Genomic DNA, 15,244 nt, shown 5'->3' with positions numbered 1-15,244 from the left:
AACATCTTCGTTTTCATAGACAGTATAATATTGCAATTCTGTCATCATAAAATCAACTGTTTTCACATCCTAATCATCAGACACAATGCCTGGGATAATTTTAACACATACAGTATTTGAATAATTTCATTGGGACCATATATATCAAACATTACTTTGTCCCAAACAATCCCATCAGGAATTGGCACTGCGGAAATGTTCACAAAAGACAAGTCTCTTTGAATCCTATGTGATGAAAAATGTGGTTTCAAAACCTCCTCCACATGTTCAACCGCTGATCTCTCGGGAAGAAAATTCCCATGTATTAACAAGAAAAAAGTAATAACAAAACCAATCCAAAGTAGAAGGGCTAGGACAGTCCAGGAAAGCCATAAATAGTTCCATGGAAAAATGAAATATGTTTCTTTAAGCCAATTTATTGGCTGACGTGCACCTGACAGGTCAGCTGTCGAAGAGGCGAATGAGTCCGATAGACCGTCGTTAAAGTCGACAAAGTAACCAGAGGCAGTTCGTGCAAATGGCATAGCCGTGGTCAATGGTGGAGTTGGTGTTTCCTGTGGTGGCACACTGTAGACAGTGCCATCCGTCTGGCTTGTAGTCGAGTTGACTTGATCAAATGTTTCTAAATTGCTTGTTGTTAGTGGAACTAATGCAAGACCATCATCCACCCTCCCCAAGCGGAACTTCTTCTCCAGTATTGAGAGGGATTCGGGAACTAATGGATGTTCCTCTTGGTCGGCTGTGCAGAATCGGCCACATGCTGTAGTTTGACGTTGTCAATTGAAACAAAACGATTTTCTTTGGCACCTGGCAACAGTGGTAGAATAACATTTCTGGTACCTTGTATCCCCAGTACAGGGACTGGTGCCCGATAAGAAGGGCCAAATTATTTTTTCACTGTGACCTTTTCACGTACAAGATCCCCAATCCTGGGAATCCAGCCGCTACACGTTACAGGCACATCCTTAATTCCTGTGGAGGCAGCACTTTTAGAAGAGTTATCTTCACGGAACTGTTGTAATTCCTGTAAAACAGTGACACGATCATTTATGTCAAAAGGTGTTTCTGCTGCCTCCACGCCAGGACCATCAAGATCCGGAACAAACATTTGAGTTCCGAACAGGCACTCATATGAAGTACGACCCCCCAGGGACCTTCTAGGCAGGTTTTTTTAGTGCTCTCTGAACTCCATACAGGTGGGTTAGCCAACTACGACCCGTACCTAAGACTCTGGCTGTTAAGGATTGCTTTAAATCACGGTTTGATCGCTCCACAACCCTATTTCCCTCAGGATGAAATGGAGACAAGTACTGCAGTTGGACCCCCAATGAAGCCATGGTGTCCCTGAATGCCCTTGAGGCGAAAGCAGGGCCCTGGTCCGAATGGAACGGCGCAACTGCATATGTACAGATAAAGACTCGCAAATCTTTAATAACAGTCCGAGCGTCAGCCGAGCATTGTGGCCACACCCATACAAATCTGGAGAATGAATCAACAGCGACTAATATGTATTTGTATACACTATCAGGTGTTAGTGGACCGCAATGCTCCAAGTACACACACTGTAACGGTCTGTTAAAAATTAAGAAGGGTGTCTGCGGCGGGCGCTTGGCCGTAGAAACTTTAATTTGTTGACAGATGTCACAACAAAGGACAGACTGCTTAGTCTCTTTGTAGAGACCGGGCCACCTATAATGGGCCTGTAAGAGTGAAATTGTAGCCGCCACACCAGCATGTGCAGATGCCACTCCCTCATGCGCTGCTTTGATCAAATGTGGTCTTATATCTTTGTTGGGGATATCACGTACGCCTACGCCTGGAATTTTAACTTCAGCGTACTTCCCATATAGTATTGATATTTGTTAGGGAATCCTTTAGGATAAGGCGTACCATCAGCCGTAGCCTTTATGGCAGCCAAAATGTCTGTGTCTGGTTTGGAACTCGAACGAGTCACTGCAGCTACAGTGACTACTGCCGCTGCTGACTTTGCGGCTTCATCAGCCAAAGTATTTCCAGCAACATGTATTCCAACGCGCTGGTGTCCAAGTGTATGCACAACATGGACTTTCGGTAGCGTCTCTTTCAGGTCCGCTACCTTCCCCCTCAGGAGTCTGTGTTTTATGGTGTTGCATTTGGAATCTCTGAACCCATTCTGGTGCCAGTAATGCAGATATTCATTAAAAGACTGGACACAGTAATATGAATCACAAACAATCAGCGTAGGCTGCGCTGGATCCGTATGTTCTAGTGCCATCAGCAGAGCTTTTAGCTTAGCCAATTGTGCTGTACAATCCCCTAAGGCAGAGGTCTTCAAACTGGGGGGCGGGCCCCCCTAGGGGGGGCCTCAAGTGATCCCGGGGGTGCGCCAGACTCTGGCCAAAAGCAGCCTTATACAGATAACAGGCCTTTGCTTTAAGCAGAAGCATGTTATTGCATTTTTAAAAAGGTAACAGTACTTAACTACAATGTTTAAATAGGTCTAGACGTATTTAAACATTGCAATCTTTATAACATAATTGTGAAAAATTCTGTGGGGGGTGGCCAATAATTTTTATTTTTCAACTGGGGGGGGCGCAGCATTAAAAAGTTTGGAGACCACTGCCCTAAGGTCTGTGTATAGGTATGCAGGGGACAAAATGTCTCCCCCTCCATATAGCCGCTTACGACTGCGCAAGCAGCAGAGTATTGATGTTTAATTCCAATCGCTGGTTGCGCAGAGCCATCAGTGTACATGACTCTATGATATTGATCGATAGGCAAGGTATTCGCTGGAACTGGATATTCTACTTCATATTGTAGAAATTCTTGAGTTTGTAATTTTCTATTGAAAATGTAGTCTACATCAGTGGCTGTTAAAGACGTAGCCCATTGTATCCAACGTGGATGTAGTGCTTTTGCGTTCAGAACGCTAGCTTTTGTAACAGCTTCTAGGGCTGGAATTGGAGAAACAAAAATAATGCGTTTCCCTTGGGCAAGAGGTCTTTCTTTAATAACAGCCATCTGTACAGCAGTGAGAATTGTTTCTGTGGGTGCAAAGCGTTGTTCAGCTGCTGAATACAAATGTCTCCCCTTCATTAAATGTCATAGGTGAAACCGATGGCCCCAGCTATTACCCTGATGACCAAATGTGTGTTTTGTTGTCCCTTGAGTATAAATGTTTTGCTGCTAGCATGTCTGCCTGCAATTCTCGAAGTATGTATGTTCAACTGTCCAGAATTTACTTGAAAAATCGGGACGTATTAAGTCATATAAAGGTTTTATGCACGTTGCATAATCAGGAATGTATGTTCTGCCAAAATTTAGGAAACCCAACAACGATTGAAGTTTTTTAATCGTATTCGGTGGTTGCAATTGTGCACATTTTTCTAAAAATTGTGGCTCTAGGCTCTTCCCTTCACTCGACAGCTCATATCCCAGGAACAGGATGCTGAGGAAGGCAATTTTTGTTTTTTTAAAATTAAATTTGTAGCCAAGTTCGGCAAACCCTACAACAATGCAGGCTACCCCTGTTAATGTTGTAGTAACTCATCATCCGTGAGGTATATATCATCTACATATGACCATGCTTCATGGTCTATCTAGTGTAAAATGGCAGTCACACGAGCCGCAAACAGTCCTGGGCTGTTCTTATACCCCTGAGGCAAACGACAGAATTTTTTCTGTGAGCCTAATGCGCTAAAGCTTGTTAAGTCCCTGCTTTCAGGCGCTATATTCTGGCAGAAAAACCTATTCAAGATGTCTAAAGTTGATTTGTATTTTTTCCGCACTAAGTTGCTCATTAGTGCAGTCCTATGTGAATTTTTTAAATGTCTGTAGTCTAAGACTATTCTGTATGAATGGTCCGGCTTAGCTACAGGGAATAAAGAGTTATTCATCGGTGAGACACAGGGTTCAATCACACCCTGATATTCTAATTGTGTGAGTATCTCTCTCACCGGTGCCCTTGCTTCATGTTTTATGTGATACTGCGGTTTTGCTGAGGTTCACTTCCAATGGGAATGACATGGTAGGGAGAGTCCCTATCCCACCCCACGTGATTTCTGTATAATGCGGGTGCCTGTGCTAGAGCCCATTCTATGGAATAGGACTCAGCGAGTTCCTCCGGAACAAGGGGTGAGAAAGAATGTTTAATGACCTCTTCTCCATATGGGCAGGTGCAGACAAAATCAGGCGGCCAATCTTGTTCAGCCAACAAGATGTCATACACTTTGACTACACGGTCCCAAAAGATTGCTTGTATCGTGCGTTCAATGTGTCCTTCTAATTGTAGTGTTACTTTGTATACCCTATTAGGCTCGGAGACACGCATGTCCGCTGTTTCTACTTGTATAAAGTCATTAGTTGCTTTCACCTCCAGATGCTCTAGAAGATTCCGGTGAACTATTGTTACCTCTGCCGCGCTGTCTAGCAATGCTAGAGCCCAGTTCTTGTTCTTCAAGAGGACCCTCTTCCTGTGTGGCATGTCGAACTGAGACTGCTGCCACTTTTTTCTTTTTAAATTGTTGTTTTTGTTGTACAGGTTTCTCTTCCTTTTTAACAGAAACCTTCGAAGAGCTTTGTGATTCCTGTCTCGGTTTCACATACTCTGTTCTTCGCTCTGATCGCCCTCTTCTCTCATTGCTTTTTTCCGATGAGTCCTGAAAGGAACGAGATTGGCGTGTATCAGTATAGTGATATCTATCAGGCGTTTTTATATTATCTCTATTCCTGAGATTATACCTGTTCTGTGGGGTCTCTGTACGTGGAGATTCTCCCCTTTCTCTTTTAGGTGTTTGTTGCTTTTTATCCCAGCATTTCTTATTACCCCCAGGTTGTTGTTTAGTACTATCTTTATTAATTTTACCCTGAAATTGAGGTTTTTGTGGTCTAGCCCCAAGGCTATCTCGACCGATACTTGAATATGTTTCCGCTATTATTTTAGGCAGCTCTTGTTCCTGATCTTGTTGCGGAACGTCACGAAGCCGCATGCGCACTGCAAGTGTGACTGCTTCCTCTTTAAGATTACTTAGGATGATTGAAGAAACTGTGGCAAAATTGCCCATCAGTTGCATTCCCAAATCTAGGGCCGGGGGAGCCCCTTATTCATCTTGAATTTGTTTAAGCACTTCCGGTAGGTTGGCAAGGGTCTGTGTACCGTGTGCCGTTGTATAGAGCGCTGCAAATACTGTGCCCCATGTATTACAGTTTTCAACTGTAGGGACCATCCCAAAGGGCAAGCACATAGTTAATATCCTATGTTTATCCTGAAGTCTTGATGGGGAAATACTGCTTCCAGCGTATTAATTTTTTGTGCTAGCCAAAACGGAGTCTCCTCCTGTTTAGCCGGAACCTTACCCATAATTGAATGTACCGTCACCGGATTTATACCTGATGTTACTGCATGTGGTTGTGCTGGAGCAGCACGCGCTGGGTTTGTATTTAACGTTTGCATCACAAATTGCACTAATCGTCTGCATATTGCTATTAATTCAATATATAAGCGTCGAACCTCAGCTACTGCTAAATTCGCAACCGCAGGATGTGGTGTATATGTGGCCAATAAAGGCCAGGTGGACCAAACCTAACTGGTAATATTGTATGGGGTAGGGCGCCATCAAGCCAATTATTATGTTCTTGATAAGATAGAGGTATCTCTAAATATGCGTACACCCTGTATTGTCCAGGCGCGTTCGCAACTGTATATGTGTGATATGTATTTGTATTCCCATCAACTGCTGGAAATGTGACCCAAGAGTAAAAGAAAAGCTCTGTTCTATAAGCTGCGTGGGCGTCCACCACAAACGTGACTGGACCTCTCTGGGCCGTGAGGCCATTTGCTAGTAAGTGTGCTGTGAGAGGTTGTCTCATGTTAACAGCTATTTGTACAACCTGGGGATTCGCCATCATAGAAGCACTAAGAGTTCAGAGAAGGCACACCAAGATGGGGTTTTTACTTTTAAAGTTCAAGCTTGAACAACTGCCAGCTGAAATAGGATTACCTATACGGCTGTGGTGGAAATCCTCAGTACCACGGACGTCTCTGTATACGGAAATGAGGTGTCATTATATAAAATGAGACTGAGATATTCCGGTGGACCCGAAAATTAGAGCCTGACCAAATGTTGGCGGCGCCATGTCGCGGAGGCTTTCATTATCCTAATGAGACTACTGGATTTTGAGCAGCAAGATCGTCCACAGTGTGGGGGACTGAGTCTGACCCACGGTGGATGACGCTTGTCACTCCAAATCTGGGTTTTTGCTCCGGCTAATTAGCAGTGCCTCATCTCTCCCAAATGGTAGAGACAATTGGGCAGCCGAGCGCATGACATATCGGTACTTCTCAGGGAAGTCGTGGTCACTCAGGTCACAACCGGTTCTCTCATACACAGTTCGGTCTCATATATAAATGACAATAAAGGCAGTATACATTTTAAAGATTGGTTTAATAAAACTACTGCATTTTGGATAGCAAAGCGTGAACTGCAATAACCAGAACTACACAACACAGTAATATTAAAATAGTGACAATGAGAGTGAAGCACAAGAATAAGGCTATCATAGTGCCGTTAGTATTGATGGAGTATTCCCTCTCTAAATTATATCTCGAGCACAGCATGTTAAGCTCTGAGCCTGCCTTTCAGGTTCCCCCGGGAGGACATCAACCCTCATACCTGAGCAAAGGCCTGTAATCTGCGTCAGCATCTGCAACGGGGCATTCAGCATACAGTTGTGGTTCCCTGGCTGGAATCTCCCTCTGACCTGTACTAGGACTAGAAAGTGTTTTTATAACTAACACAGCATATGTTCTAAGAAAATGTCCCTACGTAAGGATATGTATTTTCTACGAATGTTGAACACTAAACTTCTACCACGTTTACCGGCAATGTACCAGACTGTGGCCTTGACTGAAGCACAGGGCGATCAAGAATGCATTGTTTGAGAACACAGTGCTGAACGAAGCTAAACAGTGTGATAGAAGAAATTAAAACAAGAAAGTAAAAGCTGGTTATTGTAAAATAACAGTGCAAAGATGAATAAAATATATCTAGGCCAAAGTGCACAGCGGCCTAGTATGTTAAACTAACGTGCATGGAGCTATACTTAAAATGTCTACACAACATACCTATTGCTATTACGCTTTGCAAACAGCGAACATCATCAAAGAGAACTTTGCCATCTTCGCTGAAAAATTGAATGAAATAATTAATACCCTCTCTCTCTCAAGTGATATTCCGGAACTCCCTAAAATGTGGACAGATCACAACCCTCCATGGCTAGGCAGAGCCTTGAAAAATGTGTGTCCTTCTACTTTCCATGCAGGCTTTAGCACTAATACAGCGAAGCTGAACATCTTGGCTGGTGTTGATGACTTTTATGTCATTGTAGATTTTATATTTCATGGTGGCATTCAACATGGTTGACCATGGGCATCTACTGTGGATTCGGGAACACTTGATGAAAATCTGTGGCACAGTGCTACACCTGTTCACTTTCAAATATATTTCATGTATTATAATTTGGCAGTCACACCTCAAACTCCTCTGTAGTCTCCCTTGGCATTTGTCACGGTTCTTATTAGAATCCCATGGTATTCAAACTGTACACCCTGTCTCTGGCGTGGATAAAGGCAGAGACAGTTGTAGAACAAAATTATGAGCTTTAGTTTGGGTAACTTGACTGTCCAACACATCATTCTTTTGGAAGTTACTAGGCCTATGTAGTATAATGCAATCAGCATTTGCTTTTTGATGATTACACCAACAGTTCAGACAGTAAAGTCAGGTTTTTAAACTGCACCTGTGAATGTTTTGCTGTCACCTCATTATTAGTTTCTAATTTGAAATTTAATTTTAAGTCTCTCCTAATCGTTATTTAACCTTCACATTCTGTAGGAGCAGAACCAGTCAAGATGGTATATATTGATCCACCACTTCCAAAAAAAGAGTTAAGTGTGAGAGAGAAGAACCAAATGTTTCATGAAGTCCCTTTCGAATTCTGGATGAATAAAAATACATATGCCCAAACACCTGTCATGGATCTTGACCACTTAAAAAAGGAACAGGTGAGTCACTGTAATGCACATTTTCAGGTTCTTACTTTGCTGATCTTTTTCTGTTTTCTAAAACCCTTGCTATGCACAGAGAGTTTTAAAAATGTATTTATTGTTTATTTTGCATTTTTGTTAAGCACTGCTTCATCAAGAAAGTGTCAGTGTGTAGTCTACAGAACAGCTTGAGAAATGTAACAAAAATAAAACTAAACAGCAAGTCTGGGAGGGCAAAACAAAGTGGTGAGAGAGGCCCCCAAAAATCCAAATGAGCAGAATAATAGGCTCTAGGGAAGAGAGAAAAGGCTGAATTTAAGGTAGGAGAGACTGGATCATTCATTGAAGGATGAACAAGAGGAAGGTGGGGATAGGGAGAGGAAGCTTGGGATGGAAAGGATGAGTGGAATGAATGTCTAAGTTAGAAAAGTGAAATGAGGTATTTTGGAAAGACTGATGGAATGAGGACAAAGAGTTACTGGTCGAAATATAATTCAAAAGGATTAATTTTTAGATTTTATACCAGAAAATAAGCTGTTTCTCAGTGCTTCTAAGTGCTGGCAGAGCTTCACAGCAATGTGGGTGCTGCTTACTAGAAGGGTGGCATTCGATTGTTAACATGATAGGAATGCCAATGCATTTGCCACAAGGCAGAAGTCTCAATGTTAGAAAAGTAGTTTTAGGTTTTTACTGATTGAAGAGCCAATCTGGAGTGGTTTCCCGTGTGTTAAAAGTGAACATACGGTTTAGAAGGAATATACCCAGCATCCAGAAAGCTAGAGATTTTACTTTGGGGACGAGGAGGGCACGGGAAGGTGTGACTCTTTAATAAATATGTTCAGTGTAGCCAAGCAGTGCTGAAAGAGTTTGGCTCTCCTTTCATTAGGAAGTAGGGTAATAAGTGATGGGCTGTGCCCAGTGGCACAGGGCAAGTTTTCTCAGACAGTGTTTCGTATCATACAAACTTGATTTGTGAAGATTTTTAAATTGATTTGGGTGTCATTCACATATTGGTGTTTTGAAGAACTCGTTGTTTCCATTATTAATCTCAGTGTTTCCGTGGAAAGGTTAATTTGTTTGGGGTGAAACCTCCTCAGTGGGACTGCATATGTGTCTGGGGAGGTGTGGCCCATCATGACTAGTTGAAAAAAATTAAACTGAGTGCGCATGATGCCTTCAAGCCCAAGGTAGTGCTCAAGGATGTATTTGAGTCTTGATGGTCAAAGGCTACAGAAAAAGAAGGCATGTGTCCCCGTTGTTTGGGATGGTGGATATGTCACTGAGAATGTTAATAGCTATGGATTCCTTGCCAAGCATTGGAGTAGATTTATTAATAGATGGCGAGAAGTTTGTTCTTGACAGTGAATGAGCTGTTTTGTTCAGCCATGAATTTCTTAATTATTTTGGACTCCCAGGGTAGATTGATGATTCGTTTGAAGTTGGTTATTTAGTTGGGGCCAGCATGAAGTGTTTTTAGGTGATGTGAATAGATTGTTGTTAGTGAGTTAGGGAAATTAACATTTTATAAGGAGGATTTGATGTGTAGGCAGCAATGGAATTAAGATTTGGGTTTTCTGCATTTACAGCTTTGGTGAGGAATTACTCTGAAATTTTCTTGAGCCTAATCTAGGATTGGATAGGCATTGGATGTAGCCATTTGTTCTCTTTTAAGTTAGAACCAATGAAAATGTATTACCTGATGAGTGAGAAGAAGGCAAGAATTTCTTTGTATGTGGACCAGGATGGTGATGGGAGAAGGTTGGTATGAATTGATGTTGATAACTTGCAATAGTTTTTTTGGCCTATCCTAAGAGGCTTGAATATTGTTTTGTTGAGAATGACCCTTAGAGATGAACGCATCAATTTTGTTTATTTTTTTCCTTGTAGCGGTTAGAGTGGATGGCTTGGATGTGTTTTTATTTGATCTCCACTCCATTCAGGTTTATAAATTTGCTTAATCTTGAGAAAAAGTTATCTAGAAAACCAGGGATTGCCATTAGCGTAAGACTGTTTTTTGTTTTAGAGGTGCCATTTTGTCAATGGCACTATGATTGGTTGGTTGAACATGTGCTTTATAAATACACATTATGTTATGATGGAATGGCCTAGGGAGCCAGTATGTCTCAATTTAGATAGAGTGCACTTTTAGTTAGGGTTCAGTGCTGTGATAGGAAGTTACATGAAGGCAGCAATAGCATCTGATATAATATTACGGCGTGGCTTTGCTGATCTGCAGTTGTATAGAAATTCCTTGATAGTGGTGTAGGAAGCTGGCCGGGTGTGTGGTGGACACCTGTGGTGTTTGTACCTTATACCAGATCCAGACAAGCCCTATTAGTGAGAGACACAGTGTCTAGGAAGCCAGGGCTCTCTAATGGTAGCTGTGGTGAGCAGCTAAGACTTATCTAGGAGGAGTGTAAAACACTTGCAATACCACAGCAGTCACACAGCAACTTATCACACCCGAAAGAAACCACACAGTGTTACAAAAATAAAGGTACTGTATTATTACAGTAGCACTGAACTAGATTACTTATAGGCAGCAACCCAACTGGAGGCAAGTACACTATATATAATTACTATTAGATAATTACTGTATATATTATTACAGTAATTATATATAATTATATTCATATACATATATATATATATGTGTGTGTGTGTGTGTGTATATACGGTAATTGTTAGGAATTAGTGTAAGAAACAAAAGCTTTGGAAATAAATAATAGAAAATAGCTAGGGCCCTATATGGGGGCCAAACCATATATTAAAATAGTGGAATGCAAAATGATGTCGCCTATTCAAGGATGGGGTGTAGTTACAAGGGAACTGGGAGAACTCAGGACCCCAAGAGGTGAGTACGTAGGTGACTCCCAGCGACCAGAAGAGCAGAGGCAAGTTACCTGGTCCTCCCAAAGACTAACAAAGGGACTTTGAAAAGGAAGATTGCAAGACCAGGATCAGGACCAGTCCAGTGGAACCCAGCGGTGGATTCCCAAAAGTCCAGAGAGTCCAGTCCATGCAACAGTGTCCAGGGGGGTGGGCAGGAGCCACTACCCATCCTTTTGTGGATGAAGAACCAGGTCAACGAGGGAAGGTGAAGATTCAGCTGTGAAGCCCAGGAGCTGTATAGAGGTCTTTGGATAGGTGCAGATGATATCCCACATCGGTCATCGGGTCTCAGATGGTCAGTGCTCAATGGACTACCAACAAGCCTTGGCAAATCCTGGCAGAAGAGGACTTGCAAAGAAGAAGAGGACCAGCAAGGTCCTGGGGACTCGACCCTTGTAGGGTAGTCTGGGCTGATTCTCAGCAGTCGAAAGAGTCAGCAGAAGCAGTTGCAGTGCCAACAGGAAACCTACTGGCCGCAGCACAGTAAGTTGCAGTGAGGCCAGGTTAGCACACCTGAAGAGGAGTCCCACGTCGCTGGAGCAGCAGAGGGAAGGACTGTCCTTGCTTGGATGAAGTGCTGGAGGCCGGGGCTTCTTGGAGCCTGCAGATCCCTTGGAGCAGGAGTCAACAAGCCTTGGTTGCTGCCGGTGCACAGGGGTACTGTCCTGCAAGTAGAGGCAATGGATTACTGTAGGAGGCTGGACTGGCTTGTAGTGAGTACCAAGGGGTACTTGCACCAGGCCCAGTTATCCCTTATTAGTGTATAGGGTGTCTAGCAGCTTAGGCTGATAGATAATGGTAGCTTAGCAGAGCAGCTTAGGCTGAACTAGGAGACGTGTGAAGCTACTACAGTACCACTTAGTGTCATATGCACAATATCATAAGAAAACACAATACACAGTTATACTAAAAATAAAGGTACTTTATTTTTATGACAATATGCCAAAGTATCTTAGAGTGTACCCTCAGTGGGAGGATAGGAAATATACACAAGATATATATACACAATAGCAAAAATATGCAGTATAGTCTTAGAAAACAGTGCAAACAATGTATAGTTACAATAGGATGCAATGGGGAAACATAGGGATAGGGGCAACACAAACCATATGCTCCAAAAGTGGAATGCGAACCACGAATGGACCCCAAACCTATGTGACCTTGTAGAGGGTCGCTGGGACTATTAGAAAATAGTGAGAGTTAGAAAAATAACCCTCCCCAAGACCCTGAAAAGTGAGTGCAAAGTGCACTAAAGTTCCCCTAAGGACAAAGAAGTCGTGTTAGAGGAATAATGCAGGAAAGACACAAACCAGCAATGCAACAACTGTGGATTTCCAATCTAGGGTACCTGTGGAACAAGGGGACCAAGTCCAAAAGTCACAAGCAAGTCGGAGATGGGCAGATGCCCAGGAAATGCCAGCTGCGGGTGCAAAGAAGCTTCTACTGGACAGAAGAAGCTGAGGTTTCTGCAGGAACGAAAAGGGCTAGAGACTTCCCTTTTGGTGGACGGATCCCTCTCGCCGTGGAGAGTCGTGCAGAAGTGTTTTCCCGCCGAAAGAACGCCAACAAGCCTTGCTAGTCGCAAATCGTGCGTTTGGCGTTTTTGGACGCTGCCGGGGCCCAGGAGGGGCCAGGAGGTCGCAAATTGGACCTGAAGAGAGAGGGGACGTCGAGCAAGACAAAGAGCCCTCACTGAAGCAGGTAGCACCCGGAGAAGTGCCAGAAACAGGCACTACGAGGATGCGTGAAACGGTGCTCGCCGAAGTTGCACAAAGGAGTCCCACGTCGCCGGAGACCAACTTAGAAAGTCGTGCAATGCAGGTTAGAGTGCCGTGGACCCAGGCTTGGCTGTGCACAAAGGATTTCCGCCGGAAGTGCACAGGGGCCGGAGTAGCTGCAAAGTCGCAGTTCTCAGCAATGCGGCCCAGCGAGGTGAGGCAAGGACTTACCTCCACCAAACTTGGGCTGAAGAGTCACTGGACTGTGGGGGTCACTTGGACAGAGTCGCTGGATTCGAGGGACCTCGCTCGTCGTGCTGAGAGGAGACCCAAGGGACCGGTAATGCAGCTTTTTGGTGCCTGCGGTTGCAGGGGGAAGATTCCGTCGACCCACGGGAGATTTCTTCAGAGCTTCTGGTGCAGAGAGGAGGCAGACTACCCCCACAGCATGCACAAGCAGGAAAACAGTCGAGAAGGCGGCAGGATCAGCGTTACAGAGTTGCAGTAGTCGTCTTTGCTACTATGTTGCAGGTTTGCAGGCTTCCAGCGCGGTCAGCAGTCGATTCCTTATCAGAAGGTGAAGAGAGAGATGCAGAGGAACTCGGCTGAGCTCATGCATTCGTTATCTACAGTTTCCCCAAAGACAGAGACCCTAAATAGCCAGAAAAGAGGGTTTGGCTACCTAGGAGAGAGGATAGGCTACTAACACCTGAAGGAGCCTATCAGCAGGAGTCTCTGACGTCACCTGGTGGCACTGGCCACTCAGAGCAGTCCAGTGTGCCAGCAGCACCTCTGTTTCCAAGATGGCAGAGGTCTGGAGCACACTGGAGGAGCTCTGGACACCTCCCAGGGGAGGTGCAGGTCAGGGGAGTGGTCACTCCCCTTTCCTTTGTCCAGTTTCGCGCCAGAGTAGGGGCTAAGGGGTCCCTGAACCGGTGTAGACTGGCTTATGCAGAATTGGGCACATCTGTGCCCAAGGAAGCATTTCCAGAGGCTGGGGGAGGCTACTCCTCCCCTGCCTTCACACCATTTTCCAAAGGGAGAGGGTGTCACACCCTCTCGCAGAGGAAGTTCTTTGTTCTGCCATCCTGGGCCAGGCCTGGCTGGACCCCAGGAGGGCAGATGCCTGTCTGAGGGGTTGGCAGCAGCAGCAGCTGCAGTGAAACCCCAGGAAGGGCAGTTTGGCAGTACCAGGGTCTGTGCTACAGACCACTGGGATCATGGGATTGTGCCAACTATGCCAGGATGGCATAGAGGGGGCAATTCCATGATCATAGACATGTTACATGGCCATATTCGGAGTTACCATTGTGAAGCTACATATAGGTAGTGACCTATATGTAGTGCACGCGTGTAATGGTGTCCCCGCACTCACAAAGTTCAGGGAATTGGCTCTGAACAATGTGGGGGCACCTTGGCTAGTGCCAGGGTGCCCTCACACTAAGTAACTTTGCACCTAACCTTTACCAGGTAAAGGTTAGACATATAGGTGACTTATAAGTTACTTAAGTGCAGTGTAAAAGGACTGTGAAATAACGTGGACGTTATTTCACTCAGGCTGCAGTGGCAGGCCTGTGTAAGAATTGTCAGAGCTCCCTATGGGTGGCAAAAGAAATGCTGCAGCCCATAGGGATCTCCTGGAACCCCAATACCCTGGGTACCTCAGTACCATATACTAGGGAATTATAAGGGTGTTCCAGTAAGCCAATGTAAATTGGTAAAAATGGTCACTAGCCTGTCAGTGACAATTTGGAAAGAAATGAGAGAGCATAACCACTGAGGTTCTGGTTAGCAGAGCCTCAGTGAGACAGTTAGTCACTACACAGGTAACACATTCAGGCCACTTATGAGCACTGGGGCCCTGGGTTACCAGGGTCCCAGTGACACATACAACTAAAACAACATATATACAGTGAAAAATGGGGGTAACATGCCAGACAAGATGGTACTTTCCTACACAACCCCCCCCCCAAACGAAGGACAATAAGACTAGCCATGACCTGATGAGTCTTCATTGTCTAAGTGGAAATATCTGGAGAGTCCATCTGCATTGGAGTGGCTACTCCCAGGTCTATGTTCCACTGTATAGTCCATTCCCTGTAGGGATATGGACCACCTCAACAATTTAGGATTTTCACCTTTCATTTGTTTTAGCCAAAGTAGAGGTTTGTGGTCTGTCTGAACAATGAAGTGAGTGCCAAACAGGTATGGCCTCAACTTCTTCAGAGCCCAGACCACAGCAAAGGCCTCCCTCTCAATGGCAGACCAACGCTTTTCTGTAGGGGTCAACCTTCTACTAATAAAAGCAACAGGTTGATCCTGGCCCTCAGAATTAAGTTGTGATAGGACTGCCCCTACTCCTAATTCAGATGCATCAGTTTGGACATAGAATTTTTTAGAGTAACAAGGGCTTTTCAGGACAGGTGCAAAGCACATGGCCTGCTTCAGCTCCTCAAAAGCTTTCTGACAGCTTGCTGTCCATAATACCTTTTTAGGCATTTTCTTGGATGTGAGGTCATTAAGAGGGGCTGCAATGGAGCCATAGTTCTTAATGAACCTCCTGTAATACCCAGTGAGGCCTAGGAAGGCTCTCACCTGAGTCTGAGTGGTA

At 44.4% G+C, this 15,244-nt stretch overlaps 1 protein-coding gene across 3 annotated transcripts in view; it reads left to right on the top strand.

Annotated features, from left to right (window-relative positions):
• ICE2 (interactor of little elongation complex ELL subunit 2) overlaps nt 1-15,244 on the top strand; it is a 565,283-nt gene that overhangs the window by 228,757 nt on the left and 321,282 nt on the right. For all 3 annotated transcript variants that reach the window (XM_069223465.1, XM_069223467.1, XM_069223466.1), the window contains one exon: nt 7,872-8,041. In XM_069223465.1, coding sequence (XP_069079566.1) covers nt 7,872-8,041 — 170 coding nt within the window. The remainder of the gene's footprint in view (nt 1-7,871; nt 8,042-15,244) is intronic.

This window comes from Pleurodeles waltl, chromosome 3_1 (genome assembly GCF_031143425.1).
Source record: "Pleurodeles waltl isolate 20211129_DDA chromosome 3_1, aPleWal1.hap1.20221129, whole genome shotgun sequence".
Lineage (NCBI taxonomy): Eukaryota > Metazoa > Chordata > Amphibia > Caudata > Salamandridae > Pleurodeles > Pleurodeles waltl.
Note: the sequence above shows the minus strand (reverse complement) of the source record. Positions and strands in the feature narration are given on the sequence as shown.